This window comes from Centruroides sculpturatus, unplaced genomic scaffold (genome assembly GCF_000671375.1).
Source record: "Centruroides sculpturatus isolate CEXI.00-Female unplaced genomic scaffold, Cexi_2.0 scaffold1418, whole genome shotgun sequence".
NCBI lineage: Eukaryota > Metazoa > Arthropoda > Arachnida > Scorpiones > Buthidae > Centruroides > Centruroides sculpturatus.
In genome coordinates, this window is record NW_019385712.1 from 185436 (window position 1) to 206105 (window position 20670).

Here is a 20670-nt window from a genome sequence, read left to right on the forward strand (position 1 = left end):
TAAAAAAATGAACCAGCAATGAGTTGCTCAACTTTCTCGGCACCATTTAAAATTTCGGTTGCCTCATCTTTTATCATATTTTATTGAAACAGGTTTTTATATTTCTAGGTAGTATAAAATAACAAAAAGCTTAATTTTGAACATAGAAATGCGTTTTATAAGAAATGCTAATAACGAGTAAAATCGACGTTGTCATGTCCTACCCTACGGGAAATACACACGACCCCTTTTATCTCCCTACCTTCTCGATCTTTAAAATTTAACAGCGTTGATCCTCCTGATAAGCAAAACAGCCTGCAAAATTTTAGAAATTTTTCAAAAAAGCACAGGAATTATTAAACTTCGGGACGTGAACAAAATCCTACATCTCACACACTAACATCGAAATATACAGAAATTCCATTAAATATTTTTGCATTTCTTGACATTTTGAGGAATAATTTTTTTCACCGATCGTCATAATTTCCCTCTGATATATACATCAACCGATAATGTAAAAATAAAATAATGAACAGTTTTATCAAAGATATTTCAATAATTCATGCGCTATATGTGTTACGTTCTGTAATACATAAAATACATAGAGTGGAAAGCCAAACCATTAAAAATAGATATATAAAAATTTTTACTATAATTAGTATTAACGTAGATGATAATTTCTTTTTCTCATTACTTCAATATTCATCTAACACCGTTAAAAAATAAATAAATCTATGGATTTGTTAATACTGTAAACTTGCAATTAGCTGACACCCAGGCCGAAAAGTGACAAAATTACTTGCTTCGTCTGGAAAATTGACAATGCAATGGTAATCATTAAGAATAGTAATCTCATGTCCTCGTGTTCTACACACTAAGGTATTGTATTAATAAAGAAAACCGGTCTTAATTAATAACTTTAAGCAAAAGCCACGAAACTATCTTTTTCAATATAACAATTGACGTGTGCGTAAGAATTTCATGGAGAAAAGAAACAGATAATAAAAACTTACCGAAATTTAATATCTAATTCTGAAGCTAATCGCATGACATCGTAAAACGTTGAATTAACGGGAACGTTCAACAACATATTAGAAATGATATCTTTGTCTTGTCCAACGAAAATAAAATAGCTAACACGGTGCTTCGGGAATTTTTTAGAATCGATTTCTTCCTGCATCGTAACGTTGCCTGAAAAGATTTAATAATAATTGATGTGGAAACTGTAAATACCAAAAGAAATCCAGATACCAACGTGGTTCGACCATGGAGCAATTTAATTTTCCCAAATCGACAAATGTTTTTCTATTCAGTATTGGAAGAATTAAGTAAGTTGCCAAACTATCCCCGAAGGATCCATCTTGGTTTTGTTGCGAAATGATATAATCAACGGCTTTCCTTACAATCCGGTCTTTCGCGATGCTGACGTTTAAATCCACGGAAAATAGCGCCTATTAATATAAATCGACGTAATAAAATTAATAAAACAAAATACATACAGCGTATTTACGTAGTAATGAATTATTGAAACTTACGTGCATTAAAATGGCAGTTGTGTACAAATTTCCGAAGCTACCGTCTTCATTCTGTAACGTCGTTAATTGCTCTTTTATTGCGCTAAAAGATCGAACCTTTCTATTATACTTAAAAGTTTCATCCGTGGAAAAGTTTATTTGATATGACTTAGTTCGGTTTTTCATACACCACAACGCCATAATAGCATACGCCCGAGTATCTGTACAAAACTTTAAAAATTAAATATATCGAACTTTTAAAATTTTATAAGAAATACGATTAAAAGAATTTCAATATTATAAATTTGCCTTTGTTCAATAATTTGATATTTGTCCTTTATCTGTGCACTTGCCCGAATCGAAAATTAAATGTTGTTATTAAATCTTCGGACACTATCTACATTTTAGTTGTATTACATTTCATGTTATATAAGCGACATTAATACAATGATTTGTAATATGTTTGAATTTAGGTAAGAAAATTCTTATTTTTAACACAAATACATAAACAACTTTTTGACAAAATGTATACCTTACAATTAACCTAATGCTGTTGATAGCGTTGCATTACAATACTTATATCTATCTTATCTGTAGCTTTAGCTTGCTTCTAGGTAGATGCTGAATATGATAGAGACGTGTGTACCTTATAGTGTAGTTATAGGTAACGTACTGTATATATAAATAGCGTATTATGTATTTGCAAGATGTCTAATACATACACGCAGCGACAAGAATATAATTTTATTAATTAAAAACATTAAATGTATTATATGAAACACAAATAAGATTGATTAGATATTAGAATATAAGACATATTTTTTCTGTTCATAAACTTTTACTAATCAAATGAAAAATTTATCATTACCTGTCAAGTATGGTGAATTCTTTTTCGTTAATGTAATTTCTTCTAATTTTCTTACTTGCCGTATCGGAAAAGTTTGATTTGAATTACAAATTGCCAATGCAACCATCGGATTAATTGATTCTGACTTTTCCATTTTCTCTTTCAATAATTCCACTAAATCGAACCCTTGAAAGTTTCTCGGATCAGAACAAATTGCCAATAACGAATGTACGTACGATGCTATTTCGTATGCCTCGATATTTTCTACGCCCTTTCTGAAAAAACGTATATATATTTTTACGTAAAACAAGTAATCAATCGTCAAGTACAAAATATTTTGCATTACGTGAGTAAAGTTCCGGAAAGTTGAAGTTTTAGTTGCTTAAACATTAATTGACTTTCATTTAGATCGAAATTCAGACTATCGGAGAGACGAAGTGTGACAATGGCTCGACTGGTGTCCTTTCCCCAACCCCAGTCTGATCTTCGTTGCTTAATTAACCAAGAAAGCCCGTTTCTTCTACTTTCTCTTACTCCAGGTATATCTTCGATTCGATAACCTTTTATTTCTAAAATAAAATAAAAGAAACAAGAAAAAAATAATTACTGTTTATAGCTGATTTTTGATATTTATGTAAATATAATTACAACTTACGGCAATCGCGTTCGTCAGACCCATCTGTACAGTCAAAGTCATTGTCGCATACATATGAAATTGGAATGCACTTTCCATTATTTTTACAATAACTTTGATCATTTTTACAATAGGTGTAATCTGCAAATGGATCAATATTTTATAATAAGATAGTTACTTTCATAAAATATTTTTTAATGTTTGTAACAACATATTCCATGTTAAGGATCATATTCACATGAATGAAATAAATGTTCTGTCTGAAGCGTTTACGTTTAAAAGAAAACACTTATGGATTTTTATATTCGCGTGATATGTTCTAGAATTTATATACCAGGGGTGGGCAGAAAAGAGTTCAGTGGGAGCCGAAATGTAGGTTGTGCAAAATGCATGGAAGCCGCAGTTCTGTACTTTTTTATTCTGTATTCATTTCTGTTTCGCAATTTTNACAACCCCGACATCATCATCCAGTTTTCCAATTTGCATATATCTGGATGATGATGTCGGGATGATAGCCTATAAAATGTGTTAACGAATGAAAATGAATTTCTATGTAATGGTTTACTTAGATTTATGTCACAGAATAGTTAGTGTTTATTAATCACTCTGCCTGTACGTTGTAAATTGAGATTTTAAAAAACCCGATTGTGTCATTGAAAAAAGTGTACGGGAATGGCATTTATGATAGTCATTACGTGACCTTTATGGTTGTCTACAGATACGCCATGTATTGGTCAGGTGTCTGAAATTTCGAGTGAGTTGGCTGAAGAGAGGTGAACACCCGAAACGCAAATGTATAGCACGGCGTACTAACTAAATAAAGATGGAAAACTTCCCAAGTGTTGGTTGAGAGGTCACTTCATTGTGCCAGCATACAATGCATATTCAATAGTTTAGTCATTAATATAGAAGCATTGTTTTAATTAATCAATAAAAGGTGGAGTCAGTGGCTTAACCGAACATTGAAAAATAATCAGAGACATTAGCTCTCTGGAAAGAATTTTTCCTGACATAGAGAACGTTCTGTAATATAATTGTATAAAACCAAGTATCAATAGGATCGATGAGGATTGAAAACATGAGAACTAATGAGTTCTGTATACGATTGTTTGAACTTGGATATCTTACGTCACTAAGCTAGTATTATACCGCATGAAAGTAGCGGATATAGTTAGTTCATCTACTAGATCATGGCATACAGTATACAATTTACCAGACCCGTGACACTCGTGCTTAATTAAAGCTGTGTGGCTATCTGAGCGCTTAATGGTATTCTGGTATACTAATTTAATATTATTAATATCTGAAATGCTAAATAAGTACGAAAAAATAACTTTAAAATGCCAGAAGATGCTCTCCACAGCATAAGTTACGTAAATTTTACAACTATCAAGCCGAAAATTTGTAATTTTATATAGTTAATAGTATATACTACATAGTTATAGAGTATATTAATTTCCACAATTAACTTTATATAGTATACTAATTTAATATTATTAATATCTGAAATGCTAAATAAGTACGAAAAAATGCCAGAAGTTGCTCTCCACAGCATAAATACGTAAATTTCGCAACTATCAAGTGCAAAATTTGTAATTTTAAATAGTTAATAGTATATACTACATAGTTATAGAGTATATTAATTTTCACAATTAATTTTGTATAATATACTATATATATACTGGAGTTACCATTACATATGTAATGTAATATCATGTCTAGTATACGGTTGAATTTTTTAAATACGTTTAATATGATTATTTTAAATATGTCTGGAATTTTAGAAATAATACTTTGTAATAATTAATAAACATTTACTTATAATTTTACTTACATACTACATCGGCATTTGTCATATAAATAAGAAAAATGAAGACGTGCAACAAGAATCTCTTCATTTCTTGAACTTCTGACGAACTGTTAAGTACAGGAGAAAAATAAAATCTGATTAAATTCGTAGAATTTATATCAACACGTCTTAAAATACTTAGAGGAAGTTGATAAAATGTAAACCTGAAAGGTACTCTGATAAGATAATTCTTAAGAAAATGCTGCGTTTAATAAACGAATCACTTATAACGAACAAATATTTAACGTATTTNCGTGCAACAAGAATCTCTTCATTTCTTGAACTTCTAACGAACTTTAAAGTATAGGAAAAAATAAAATCTGATTAAATTCGTAGAATTTATATCAACACGTCTTAAAATACTTAGAAAAAGTTGATAGAATGTAAATTTCAAAGGTACTCTGATAAGATAATTCGTAAGAAAATGCTGCCGTTAATAAACGAATCACTTATGACGAACAAATATGTAACGTATTTTTAAGTAATAAAAGTATTAACTTATAGTTTTCGTACCGTATAATCGTCTATTTATATAAATGAGGGTGTTTGTTTGTTCGCTAGGCACTCATAATGTAGACGGAATTAATTTTAAAATAACAAGCCTTGGGGCCGAGATTTTTTGTAATATAAATAAGGATGTTTGTTTGTTCGCTAGGCACTCATAATGTAGACGGAATTAATTTTAAAATAACAAGCCTTGGGGCCGGGATTTTTTGTAAAATAATTTAAAATTGCCGTATTTTTTTTTAATTTTCGGGCTAGAGACACGCTGTGTTTTTATTTTGTTTGTAAACACTTCATTCTCTGACTATTGTATTTGTTTTTATAATTGACGAGAAAAAATTTTTAAAAAGACAACAGTTCCACGTATTTTCATTAAAAAAAATTAATTTAAAAAATCGTATTGTTTAACACAGTAGTTACAAAGTTGAAGTGTTTCTACGTCTNTAAATAATAAAAAGTATTAACTTATAGTTTTCGTACCGTATAATCGTCTATTTATATAAATAAGGATGTTTGTTTGTTCGCTAGGCACTCATAATGTAGACGGAATTAATTTTAAAATAACAAGCCTTGGGACCGTGATTTTTTGTAAAATAATTTAAAATTGCCATATTTTTCTTAATTTTCGGGCTAGAGACACGCTGACTTTTTATTTTGTCTGTAAACACTTCAGTCTCTCTGATTATCGCATATGTTTTTATAATTGACGAGAAAAAATTTTTAAAAAGACAACAGTTCCACGTATTTTCATAAAAAAAATTAATTTAAAAAATCGTATTGTTTAACACAGTAGTTACAAAGTTGAAGTGTTTCTACGTCTAAGAAAACAAACCGCGTCATTATCGCTTCGATAGAACCCAGCCGATGTTTACGTTGAAAGATTGATTTATGACCGGAGTGTGTCGAGTTACATGTACTGTCATGGCGTCGGCTTCACAGTGTGATAAGCGATACGCATTTGTTTTTTTTTTAATATTTAAGATTTAATACATGTTTTAAATATAATTATTTTGATTGGCTTTGTTTAGGTTGTCAGACTGTAACACTGACAAATCAGTTCATCTCTAGTCATAAATATTCCCTTGAAACTTCACCTTCCTTTAGTAAGACTATGGGAGACCTTACCGTTAATTAGCTTTAAATTTCTTGTTTATACGTCTTTTACTCTCTAATTAGTCATTTATACTACGACTGAATCATTATCAATTAATGAGTGTTTTTTCAGAACTGTCTAATCAGGATTTTCCCGCGAAGAACCAATGACTTCAAAATCACGTGTTCAATGTTAAAACGTAAACAAACGTTGAAGAATAGCTTTTTTCTTCATGTTATTGCTGTAATTTTACTAGTTTTCATGTCATTTGACTTCACTTAGATCAGAAGATTACTCGAAAAATTTTCCGGAAAATTAACTCACCCTGACATTACATAATATGAAAAAATATGCAAATAAACGCATGCAAAATTGCGAATTGTAGTCGAATATTGTAAAAATAGTCGAAATAATATAAAAATAATATATAGTATATATTATCTGGAAGGGAACTTGTGTTAACTTCGACCCTCAGATGACTCATCCATTCCCCTTTTATTAGAGTAATTAGCCCTTTATTGCCGGAATTTTCATTTTTTGATAAAATTTTTTTGTATTTTTCATTTTATCATCAGAAGTGGTGTTTATTAACAGATAAGTGAATAAAAAAAATTAAAATGTAAATTAAAAATTTCTCAATTANTAATATCTCTTGATCGGATTAAAACACATTGTCGAATTAAACCTTTGGTAGCTCGAAATAGTCTAGATACAGGAAACCGACCAATCAAAAGCTAGAGATCTGAGGAAGAGAATCCTTTAAAACCTGGATTTCAAAACATTGAAATATCTGTTAAAGACTTTTGGAAACAATTGAATGTTTAAGATGCCGTAAGAATCATTGGAAAATCATGGAATAAAATTTTCAAAAAACACATTGAATGATGTCTGGAAGAAACTTTGCCCATTGTTTTTTTAAAAACGAGAAGGAAACAACGCCATAAACTTGACATGTCGCTCATATGATCAATTTCAAAAAGTTGTTAATCTTGTTAGATTTGGAAGTCAATGCTGACGATGTGAACGAGCATGATTCACTTACCGTGTTTCCCCAAAAATACGACAGTGCCTTATATTAATGTATGCTCTGAAAGTTGCGCTAGGTCTTATTTTCAGGGCTTGGCTTATTTTTGTATGAAGAAGAATTTACATTTATTTTTGAACAAAAAAATTCTCAAGCCGAATTTAGACGAGAGTGACGTATATCTGGTCGTGTCGAAATGAACTTAAATAAAATCTAAGTCACGAACCGACATCTGTAGATGACTGTTANTAAAATTATCTATTTATATATATATAAGTCTTATATGTATATTAACTATAAAAATGTTAAACAAATTCATAAATTTATAAAACACAATGTAGAAAATACAAATTTCTAACATTTACAAAAAATATTCCCTCAGGCCTAATGGGACTCATAAGTCCCAAACATATTTTGATTTCATACAGCTTGCATACCATTAATTCTACAGACATAATACATTAAAATCAAACTACACATATCTAGAATACATATTAATTAAAGAGGTAATGTTTCTATGTATGTATGTAAGTTTGTTCGGAGATTACCTGCAGCAGGTAATCTCCGATACTACTCATCCGATTTCAAAAATTCTTTCACCAATATTTAGAATGGAATCTCAGGGTGGACATTCCCTGTATATTATTCCGTTAAACATTCATATAAATTAAAAGATATAATCTAGGTTAAGAATTTTATGTCCAACAGATGGCGCTACGAGTACGACGCCCTAAGTTTGCTTTTCTGTGAGGCATTATGCTTTTGTGTGAAAATGAACTACAGCAGATATTAATAAAAATGTAATGTTCGTTTGTTTCTACCGATTCCTTTGAAATTTTGACACAACGCTGCATTCGATTACGCACGTGTTTTTATATAATATACGTGTCGAAATTCCCCTCACTGAAGGGAATTTCGATTACGGTTTAGGATTAAGGCTTACGGTAAAGAACTCTGCTTCTATTTATACTATTTTAAATGCGGGTTTTTGCGTTTTTGATTGCGTTTTAATAGGGTAGTCAAAAGAATGTACACTAAGAAATAATTTTTCGAAAAATTTTTCCCCACGGGGGAAATGTTATACATTTATAATAGATACATTTTGAGCCACGACAACGCGTGGCGGGGTCTGCTAGTATTATATAAATCACTGGTATTATGAGAAATTACAGAAAAATAAATAACTGTATTATTACGTAAATTTTAGTTCTTCTTGTAAGATTTTGAAGAGGTTAAAATTAATTCCTTCAATAATTCTTTTTTCTTTTGCGTCGAATTTCATAATACGATCGATCTGAAACATATTCACGTTAAATTTTTCTTTTAAAAATAGAGGAAACTTTCAGAAATCAAGTTACTTGTACTCCTGCAATTTTCCATAAATTTCCATTACTAGTATTATCTAGGCGATATAAACGCCAAGATAAAACCGTGTTATATCATGATCCAACAGGTACAGCAAATTTGACAGTTGGTACTTCGCATGTGAACAGAAGGGCAGAAGACACAAAACGATTACCAGACGCATATTACAACATTGTGGCACAAAAAGCTATTTACAGAATGCATGTCCTTTCAAAATACCGCTTGATAAGATTTTTCAGCAAGAGGTAGTTGACTTTGTTGTGAAGAAAAAGGCTCAGTTCACAGGGCCAATTCCCAGTTTTAGCATGCAAATTAAGTTTTACAAGTTGCCTTATGTCATAAATCATTTGGCAGGTATAAATATAGTGCCGAACCCCGTCCTCTTCTCTACAGTAACTGCACAGCTTTGAACTTGACTTATGGAATCAACAGAGATACGTGTTGAACTGCCCGTGTCGCGTGAGAAACTGAGTCAACTAAAAGTTTGGACTAAACCACCGACAGTGGAGATGTCGCTCGATGCTCGGAAGGTAGCACCTGCAAATATGATCTTGAAATATAGATTCCCACTCGTGCTGCTAAATGTCAATCATTTCCTTTCGAAAGAGAAGACTAGGTCTCGAGGCTGGAAGAATATAGTAGTTAGTGAAGATGTCACGACAGTCGGCGGCATCCTGCGCCAGCTAGTCAGCTCTTTCGTTCCCTGGAGTATCACAGTGCTCTCTCGTCCACTCAATAGAAAAATTGTTGGTACTAGTTGAGATGATGTTGAAAATGTCCTTGCACAGTAAATGAAGACTGTCCTGTTTTATGAAGCCATGCAAAGCCGCAAAGCTGTCGATGATGTTAATCGCCCTTCCAACAAGGTTCTCCTCACACCAACGAACTGCGAAAAGAATGGTAAGGACTTCAGCCTGGAAGACCGAGCACTCCGGGTGAAGAACATATGTGTGAAAGAAAATTTCTCTTTCTCCTGAAAACACAGAAAAAAAAACACACCCAATGCCATTAATAGTCCTGAATCCATCAATGAGAACTTTCATTATAATATGGTAGCTGTCTATTGGTTTTTGTTATTTGTTAGGAAGTTATGTTATGATTTAAGTAAGTAAACAGATTACGTAGTGAGTCTCACACTTTCATGTAAATAGAAACATTTTATTGTAAATATTCTTTATTTGCATAAATGAAAATTCAAAATATAATTAAATTTATATTCCTGTTTAATTCACACGTTTACGTGAAGCAATACAAAGAAAGAAACATCGTTACAATGCCCAACTGCAAAATTTAATTATCTTTTAACTTTCGTGATTTTCTTCTACACCGGCACTTCATATACAATTAATTGGAATCTCGGAGTCATAAAGTATTCAATATCCAATCTCGATTTTAATCTATCTAACACGGTTGTCGAGATGAAAAATAGGCAAACCACAGTCAGACAAANATTGGCTCATAAATTGATCCCTTCGTCAAACCATATCCCATTGTAAAAGTTTGAACAGAATCACTAGAAATGAGAACTTCTTTATCATCATATTGCTTCAATTCCTGTTTCATGGCAAATTCTTCAGTAATGAAAGCAAATCGTCCTTCTAATACTTTTTGAAATTCATCTTCTTCCGAAAACAAATTCTTTCTCTCTTGAATATGATTATTTATTATTTTAATATGTAATTCTGTCGAATGCTACAAAACAGAAATAAATAAGTTAATAAAATAATTTTTAAAAATTNGGATATTCATGCCTAATTAAAATTTATTAAGTACTTTATTACATTTAAAATAGCATTACGTAGGACTACTATCCTTTGAAAACATTTTAAAACTTTAATTAATTAACTGACGTTGCATTATTCTTCGTTGTATATAGAAATAAATGCAAATAAAAATATGTAGATTCGATTTCAATGTTAGAAAATCTACGGAAAGTGAATGACATCATATTTTCTGAAACACTCCTGAAAATAATACAAACAATTAATAAAGTAAAAAAATATAAAAATAGATCATAAAGTAAAATTATTTTGTCAGTATGAATACAAGAAAAAATAATCTGGAAATTTTTGAATTAATTTGATCCTGTTACTTTTCTAAAGATATCTGAAAATTCTCACTGGTAGCCGAGTGCATAAATCCACTGAACAGTAATCCTTTTAGTTTTGAGTAACATTATTGAAAGTTATGGCGAGCTCTACGATTTATTAAAGTTATTGATACTTACTTTTTTCCAGAATAATGAGAGAATGAAGAACCGGGCAAATAAAAGATGGGTTCGTTACAAGGGGGTTAGAATATTACATAAAAGTGAAGTTAGTGCAACATAATAAATTCATGTTATTGATTAATACAAAATATTAGAATATTAAATACAGAATAATAGTCATTTTATGGAAATCGCGATAAATTGATTATATCTTCCCAGGATCTATATTCTATTAAATACCTTTTCTGGTAGCTTAAGGTTTCTTACAATAAAATATAACATGTTTACAAGATTCGTACACTTGCATACTACAATTACTACAAAATCTCTCAGAATATATCAGTAGAGTACTATTGTATGTCAAAATATAATTTTCACTACACCTCATTGGTTTATGAACATAACGAGTTATGTTCATAAACAAATAATCTGTACACATATAAGTTGTATCCCCCAGCAAAATCTATCTTTTTGTATGGTTTGTTCACAGCATACACTTGTAACAAACGTTTGATAGATTTCGATCAAATGAAGATCTTGAGACAACCATAGGAAAGAGAAACCGTGTCGATTTATAAAATTTTCAATCTAAGTAATTGCTCATAGAGGAGCAGCATAATGTAATACAGACGAAATTATCGAACCAAATAAGTTTACATAGATTTAAGCAGAATTAATTGTAGCTCTTGAAAGAATAGGCCATATTGAATTTATTGTTATTTTAGACTTATATATATATATATATATAATAATTTTTAGCCTGTATACATTATATAGAAGATAAAAATAATACTCCCAAGTAGATGTAATTCGTAACGACCTGTAGAAGCTGATTATAATAAACCATTTTTCTCTGTATGATCGAATACCATTACTTTTGTTTTAGAAACATCTATAGTTAATCCATAGACACAGAAAATTTCTCCAAAATTGCAATTTTACATTTTGACATTTGTGTGGTATTAGCAAGAATTACAGTGTCGTCAGCATGCATTAATATATGTAACTCAACTTGATCAGAGAGAGAACTCCAGGTAAGAAAAATTTAGCGTGTCGAATTATCAGATTATTAACGTAAAAATTAAAAATTAATAGGCTCAAAATTTTATCCCAAACTCCAATATCAATACTAAATGAATCAGTCATTTCGGCTAATATCGTCACTCTTGCAGTAATTTTGGTATATATATCAATTATAATGCCAGGAAACTGTTTATTCATGCCCATTCTTTCTAATACAGACCAAAATACCATATTGCATTTTTATCACACTTTACGCATTTTTTTCTTTAAAAAACAAATATCTAAAATCTAAATATCTATACCAATAAACCGTTTCTATTTCATGTGTTTCTCGTTAATTTTACATTTATATAATTGAATGTTAGTTAAAAGTTACGTTAATTATAATTACACCGAAATAAAAATATATAATTATTCACTATTTTCTATGTACTTTTTAAAATTTACCTTTGTAACAATTGAGCCTCAACGTTAAGACTTTACACATGTCTGATTGTTTAATTAATAAATGTCGTAGAAAAATTGGTGGAGCGAGATTCAAATATCAAACTCAGAGAAAACATCTAAATAAAGGAAAATCTGGGAGTGCCATGTTTTGACTAAACGTCATACTCTTTCTCTTTGTTATATGTAATAGAAGAAATATTAAAAAAACAAAAATTCACGATTTCATAAAATTAAATTCTCGGTTACAGTTTAGGTGTTCAAAAACTCTTAAACAACTGAACTTGGTTCAGGTGTTTCAGAATTGCGGTTCAACTATCAATCAAAAAATACAGTAGTATTGAGTATATGTAAATTAGATAATATATTCGATAATATACCATTTCTCACGGTAAAATCACAATTTTATTGCTATTGCGTTTAGTATTTATAAAATGACAAAACTTACAGTAAAAGTTTTTTAGTCGTTCAATGGTTTATACCAGTAAACGTATACATCGTTCTCTTCAGGAATCACTTTATCGGGTGCTGCAAAATATATAAAAATATAATTTCGCATATTTGTAAGAATCGAATTAAGAAGAACATTAAACAATTATGTAAATAATAAAACGAATTAGGAAGTGAGCATAAAAATGACTGAAAAACTTACATTGTTCAAAATAGATTGTCGAATTGTCGACTTTTTTATAAAGTTGCCAGTAAGTTTTTTTTTCGGGATCATTGACTAGGCCGAATATCATATATATATATTTTCCCCAAGTATAATCATTATATTTAAATCTGAAACGATTTAAATGTCGTCTTATATAAAGATAATTGAATTAGTGGCATATAGTATAATTTTAATAATCTTAATACAGTAAATTCCCGGTATAATAACCTCTGTAAAATTATTTACTATATACATTATGGTCGCGCCAATCCGAACTAATTGAGACAAGTGAATAACAGGTTCAGGATATTGTGTGTACATTTTGATGCCATCTTTTACTATTGAAAGATACTTTTCAGTAGATAATAGAAATTAGAATTGTTGTTAATTAAGTCAAAGACAGTGACAAAAAAATACACATGACACGTTAGTTATATCTAATTTATATGTGAGTTTCGAGTATCTAGTAAAATTGATTCGTGCATTATTTTAAATAGAGAAATGGTACAAACTTTACGGATTACAAGGGGTTCGTCTTAGAATGGGATACTGTACATAAAAGAACAGCAAACATGTGTTTACCGTATCGAGTGGTAATTATGTTGAATTGGTTAAATGGTATGGTTTATCGAGTTATTATAAATTCAATTATGAAATAAACAAGAATAGAATTTCATCATTTAAATTCTAAAATACTATGAAAATGTTTACAAAATTAGAAATTTTAATCATGTTTGGACAATAAAATGTAGATGAATGTATAATGCATTTTCTATTACACTGAAAAAATGAACCAGCTCAACTTTCTCGGCAACATTTAAAATTTCGGTTGCGTCATCTGTTATCATATTTTATTAAAACAACTTTTTATATTTTCAGGTATTTGAAATAACAAAAAGCTTAATTTTGAAGGTTGAAATGAGTTTTATAAGAAATGCTAATAACGAGTAAAATCGTCGTTAAATTCTACACTACTGGTAATACACAGGAGCCTTTTTATTACCCTACTCCCTCGACCTATAATCATAAAAATTTAACAGCATTGATCAATCTAATAATCGAAACTTCCTGCAAAATTTTAGAAATTTTCCACAAAAAGCACAGGAATTATTAAACTTCATAGAAGGTGAACAAAATCCCACATGCTAACATCAAAATATACAGAAATTACCATTAAATATTTCTGCATTTCTTGACATATCAAGGTATCTCCCAACTTTAGAAATGTAAAAATTTTAGGGAATAATGTTTTCAACCATCGTCATAATTTCCCTCCGTTATATACATCAACCGAGAATGTAAAAGTAAAATGATGAACGGTTTTGTCAAAGATATTTCAATAATTTATGCGCTATATGTGTTACGTTCTGTAATACATAAAATACATAGAGTGGAAAGCAAAGCCATTAGAAATAGATATATAAAAATTTTTACTCTTATTAGTATTAATGTAGATGATAATTTATCCTTCTCATTCCTTGAATATTCATCAAACACCTTTAATAAATAAATAAAGCCATTGATATGTTAATACTGTAAAACTTGCAATTAGCTGACACCCTGGCCAAAAAGTGACAAAATTACTTGCCTCGTCTGGAAAATTAACAATGGAATGGGAATCATTAAGAATAGTAATCTCATGTCCTCGTGTTCTACACACTAGGGTATTGTATTAATAAAAAAAAACGGTCTTAATTAATAACTTTAAACAAAAGCCACAAAACTACCTTTTTCAATATAAGAATTGATGTGTGGGTAAGAATTTCACGGAGATAAGAAACAGATGATAAAAACTTACCGAAATTTATTATCTAATTCTGAAGCTAATCGCATGACGTCGTAAAACGTCGAATTAACGGGAACGTTCAATAAAATATTAAAAATGATATCTTTGTCTTGTCCAACGAAAATAAAGTAGCTAACACGGTGCTTCGGGAGTTTTTTAGAATCGATTTCTTCCTGCATTGTAACCTTACCTAAAATAATTTAATAATAATCAATGTGGAAACTGTAAATACCAAAAGAAATTCAGATACCAACGTGGTTCGACCATGGAGCATTTTAATTTTCCCAAATCGACAAATGTTTTTCTATTCAGTATTGGAAGTATTAAGTAAGTTGCCAAACTATCCCCGAAGGATCCGTCTTGGTTTTGTTGCGAAATGATATAATTAATGGCTTTCGTTACAATTTGTTCTTCCGCGATGCTGAAGTTTAAATCCACGGAAAATAGCGCCTATTAATATAAATCGACGTAATAAAATGAATAAATTACAATACATACAGTGTATTTACGTAGTAATGAATTATTGAAACTTACGTGCATTAAAATGGCAGTTGTGTGCAAATTTCCGAAGCTACCGTCTTCATTCTGTAACGTCGTTAATTGCTCTGTTATTGCGCTAAAGGATGGAATTTTTCTATTATACTTAAAAGTTTCATCCGTGGAAGAGTTTATTTGATATAATTTAATTCGGTTTTCCATACACCACAAAGCCATAATAGCATACGACCGAGTATCTGTAGAAAATTTCAAAAATTAAATATATCGAACTTTTAAAAATTTATAAGAAAGACGATTAGAAAAATTTCAATATCATAAATTTGCCTTTTTTCAATAATTTGATATTTGTCTTTTATCTGTGCACGTGTCCGAATCGAAGAATAAATGTTATTATTAAATCTTCGGACACTTTATACATTTTACTTATTTATGTTATATAGGGGAGATCGGGGCAAGATCGGCATGTTAAGCTTTACTTAAATTTTGTGTAATAAATACTGCTGTAAACTGAAAAAAAAGCTTTGCATATTGTCTATTGGAATGTTACCTTACTATAGAANCTTAACTTTAAACTTCGAAAGACTTATTTGTAAAGTCTGAAATTTAAATTGCTCTCTTTAATTAAATAAACGACATTAATACAATGCTTTGAAATATGTTTGAATTCAGGTAACAAAATTCTTAATTTTTACTCAAATACATAAACAACTTTTTGACAAAATGTACACCTTACAATTAACCCAATGCTGTTAATAGTGCTGCATTACAATACTTATCTGCTGCATTAGCTAGCTTTAAGGTAGATGCTGTATATGCTACAGACGTGTACCTTATAGTGTAGCTATAGGTAAAGTACTGTATATATTAGTAGCGTATTCTGTATTTGCAAGATATCTAATACCATACACGCAGCGGCAAAAATATATTTCTATTAATTAGAAAAATTAATTTATATATAAAATTTCTATTATATGAAACATACATATGATTGATTAGATATTAGAATATAAAACATATTTTTTCTGTTTATAAACTTTCATTAATCAAATGAGATATTTATCATTACCTATCGAGTATGGTGAATTCTTTATTATTAATGCAGTTTCTTCTAATTTTCTTACTTGCCGTGACAAAAGAGTTTCATTTGAATTACAAATTGACAATGCAACCATAGCATTAATTGATTTTGTCTTTTCCATTTTCTCTTTCAGTAATTCAACTAAATCGTACCCTTGAAAGTTTCTCGGATCAGAACAAATTGCCAATAACGAATGTACGTACGATGCTATTTCGTATGCCTCGATATTTTCTACGCCCTTTCTGAAAAACGTATAGGCCTATATATTTTTACGTAAAACAGGTAATCAATCGTCAAGTACAAAATATTTTGCATTACGTGAATAAAGTTGCAGAAAGTTGAAGTTTTAGTTGCTTTAACATTAATTGACTTTCATGTAGATCGAAATTCAGACTATCGGAGAGACGAAGTGTGACAATGACTCGACTGGTGTCCTTTCCCCAACCCCAATCTGATCTTCGTTGATTAAGCAACCAAGAAAGCCCCCTTTTTGTACTTTCTCTTACTCCAGGTATATCTTCGATTCGATAACCTTCTATTTCTAAAATAAAATAAAATAAGATAAATAAGAAAAAAATAATTACTGTTTATAGCTATATTTGATATTTATGTNCCTGACTGAGTGACTCATTCACTGATTCATCATTGCCCAGAGCAAACCGCTGAACCTAAATAGGTGAAATTTGGTAAACAATTAGGGTACGTCATGAAAACGCTAAGAATGGATTTTTCGAAATTCCCCCGCGGGAGGGAGAGGGAGAGGATTAAGGCTTAACCGGAAAAACGGCTTCTATAGTGTTATTTTAGTTGCGATTTTTTCCTTTTTATCTGCGTTTTAGTAGGGTATGCCATGAGAATGCACACTAAAAAGAGATTTTTCGAAATTTACCCGCGGGCGGGAGAGGGAGAGGTTTTAGTCTTCATCGAGTACTTAGGTGTATCAAATTAATAACATTTCAGACATTGTTATAAATATTTTTATGTATTTCCTTTTTAAAAATGTTCGAATGGCTTTAAATTCGAATTTGTTATTGCATATTGGTTCGATTATAGAATGATTGTAACGTTTTAGAAACGTTGAAACTAGTTGGTTTGACTGGACGTGAACAGGAGACGTTCAGAAATAGAATCGGGACCTAATTTGTCTGGAAAGAAGGGACCTAATTTTTGCATTCTGTGAAAACGGCTAAGATTGGCTATAATGTAATTATCTGAATCTTCACTGTCGTTACTTTTTGCCCACAAAAACCCAGCTAAGCGGGTCCTTGCAGCTAGTTAGAATATAAAACATATTTTTTTCTGTTTATAAACTTTTATTAATTAAATAAGATATTTACCTTTATCTGTCAAGTATGATGAATTTTGCATCATTAATGCACTTTCTTGTAATTTTTTTTTTGCCGTGACGAAAGAGTTTGATTTGAATTACAAATTGCCAATGCAACCATCGGATTAATTGATTTTGTCTTTTTTATTTTTTCTTTCAATAATTCAACTAAATCGTACCCTTGAAAGTTTCTCGGATCAGAACAAATTGCCAGTAACGAATGTACGTAGGATGCTATTTCGTATGCCTCGATATCTTCTACGCTCTTTCTGAAAAACGTATATATATTTTTACCTAAAACAAGTAAACAATAGTTAAGTACAAAATATTTTGCATTACGTGAGTAAAGTTGCAGAAAGTTGAAGTTTTAGTTGCTTTAACATTAATTGACTTTCATTTAGATCGAAATTCAGACTATCGGAAAGACGAAGTGTGACAATGGCTCGACTGGTGTCCTTTCCCCAACCCCAATCTGATCTTCGTTGCTTAAGCAACCAAGAAAGCCCCCTTTTTGTACTTTCTCTTACTCCAGGTATATCTTCGATTCGATAATCTTCTTTTTCTAAAATAAAATAAAATAAATAAGAAGAAACTAATTATTGTTTATAGCTGATTTTTGANGATAGTTACTTTCATAAAATATTTTTAATGTTTTTAACAACATATTCCGTATTAAGGATTATATTCATATGAGTAAAATGAATGTTCTGTCTGAAGCGTTTAGGTTGAAAAAAACACTTATGGAGTTTTATATTTGCTTGATATGTTCCAGAATTTATATACCACGGGTGGGCAGAAAAAAGTTCAGTGTGAGCCGAAATGTAGGTTGTGCAAAATGCATGGAAGCCACAGTTCTGTACTTTTTTATTCTGTACCGCACTTCTGTGTCGCAACTTTATTATATAATATAAATGTGGAGAGCGAAACGCCATCTGCCAACGAGACGACGAGAGCGGGACGAGACCCGACTTCGCGAGAGCCGACGACGGTTGAAGAAGAACGCGCAAAAAGACGAAAGACGAAAAAGAAGTCATACATTTGTTTTTTACAATAATCACAATATTTTTTATGTAATTTGTATTCCTTAAAACGTTCCTGTTATCCAAATCTTTCTTACCTCAATTAAAGTTTTTCAAAAGACAAAAAAAAAGTCTCACATAAAACAAATATTGAATATTTCTAATAAACATATTTTTCACAAAATTGTAGAAATAAAATTGTAAAAATAATAATAAAAAGCAGAAATTAACACTTTCAGCAAGATCCACATTTGCCCATGTCTNTATGTGTAAATATTAGTTGGTTCATTTGACAGGTAGTATGCTTAGCGAATTGGCATTAAAAACCTGATTTCTGAAGAAAATAAAATAAATAAGAAGAAACTAATTATTGTTTATAGCTGATTTTTGATATTTATGTAAATATAATTACAACTTACGGCAATCGCGTTCGTCAGACTTATCTCTACAGTCTGCCGCACCGTCGCATACCCATTCAATTGGAATACACCTTCCATTATTTTTACAATAACTTTGATAATTTTCACAATAGGGATAATCTGCAAATGGATCAATATTTTATTATAAGATAGTTACTTTCTTAAAATATTTTTTAACGTTTTTAACAACATATTCCATATTAAGGATCATATTCATNCAACCATGAGTACCCAATAATTGAATCGACACAGGATATTGATCGTTATGTTGAAATGCTAACGAAAGACATGCAAACAGCTGGTAAACGAGCAGGAAAATTGGTGAGGAAAAAAATTAACACCAAAACTCATTGGTGGACGGAGGAACTGGAAAAACAAAGAAAGAGAATAAATAAAATGAGAAAAGGATATCAACGTGCAACAAACAACGAACAAAAGCAACAACTGAAAGAAAAATATAAAGATCAGCTTAAAACATATAAAAAGAACATCAATACAACTCGATCAACTGCTTGGAAAAACTTCTGTGACAAATGCAACAGCAAAGGGCCATGGGAACTTCCATACAGCATTGTTATTAAGAAAAGAAAAAAGCTAAAATTACCTGAAATAATAAACTGGAATGGGGAAAACAGCGGTAACGATCCCTATAATATTGAGGAAAACCTGCGAAAATTACTGGAATTCCACTTTCCACTGGATGGAATAGAAGATGAAGACAGAACAGTAAACCATCAAAGTAAGAACACAAACAACGAACAGGAACACAGATGCAAACTTTTCACATTCAACGAAGTAAAACAAGCAATAAATACTATGGGAAGGAAAAAAACACCAGGACTGGATTTAATAACAGCAGAAATGCTAAAACACGCCTTTGATGAAATCCCGATTGTATTTGTACATCTGTTCAATGAATGTCTAAAACAAGGATATTTTCCAGTAACATGGAAAGTGGCAAATATTAAGCTTATCCCAAAAAAAGAGAACCCGGAGAAAGCTTCGGATTACAGACCTATCAGTTTATTACCTTCCATGGGGAAAGCATTAGACGGATTAATAATTAAAAGAATCAATTGGGAATTACATAGTAAAAACAAGATGCACAGAAATCAATATGGATTTAGACCAAACAGATCGACGTTACATGCATTATTAAGTGTAAAGGAATTTGTCTATGGAGCATGGGAAAAGAAGAGTCACGCCCTACTAATTTCAATAGATTTCAGCAAGGCCTTTGACAACCTTAGATGGGAGGATATCTTTAACACAATAGATGAATTACAAGACTCCACATACGAAAATAAACTACTACGTAGCTATTTAAAGGACAGATACATTCAATTCTATTCAAATACAATAAACATAAAGAAAAAAATCAAAAAAGGATGCCCACAAGGTTC

At 30.7% G+C, this 20670-nt stretch overlaps 2 protein-coding genes across 2 annotated transcripts; both read right to left on the reverse strand.

Annotated features, from left to right (window-relative positions):
• Positions 1-988: 988 nt before the first annotated feature.
• On the reverse strand, positions 989-12272 carry LOC111641445 (uncharacterized protein CG3556-like). The gene is made up of 11 exons (XM_023387615.1): positions 12135-12272; positions 10291-10501; positions 8803-8846; positions 8641-8738; positions 4809-4891; positions 2996-3115; positions 2687-2909; positions 2362-2615; positions 1515-1714; positions 1235-1430; positions 989-1170 (listed from the first exon to the last, which is right to left on the reverse strand). Exons 1-11 carry the CDS (start codon positions 12270-12272, stop codon positions 989-991), a joined length of 1749 nt encoding a protein of 582 aa, XP_023243383.1.
• A 673-nt stretch (positions 12273-12945) lies between these two features.
• LOC111641446 (uncharacterized protein CG3556-like) lies at positions 12946-18493 on the reverse strand. The gene is made up of 10 exons (XM_023387617.1): positions 18460-18493; positions 18169-18391; positions 17878-18098; positions 16821-17043; positions 16491-16744; positions 15461-15660; positions 15143-15376; positions 14939-15111; positions 13138-13268; positions 12946-13013 (listed from the first exon to the last, which is right to left on the reverse strand). The coding sequence occupies exons 1-10, from the start codon at positions 18491-18493 to the stop codon at positions 12946-12948; spliced, it is 1761 nt and encodes a 586-aa protein (XP_023243385.1).
• Between the last annotated feature and the right edge of the window lie 2177 nt (positions 18494-20670).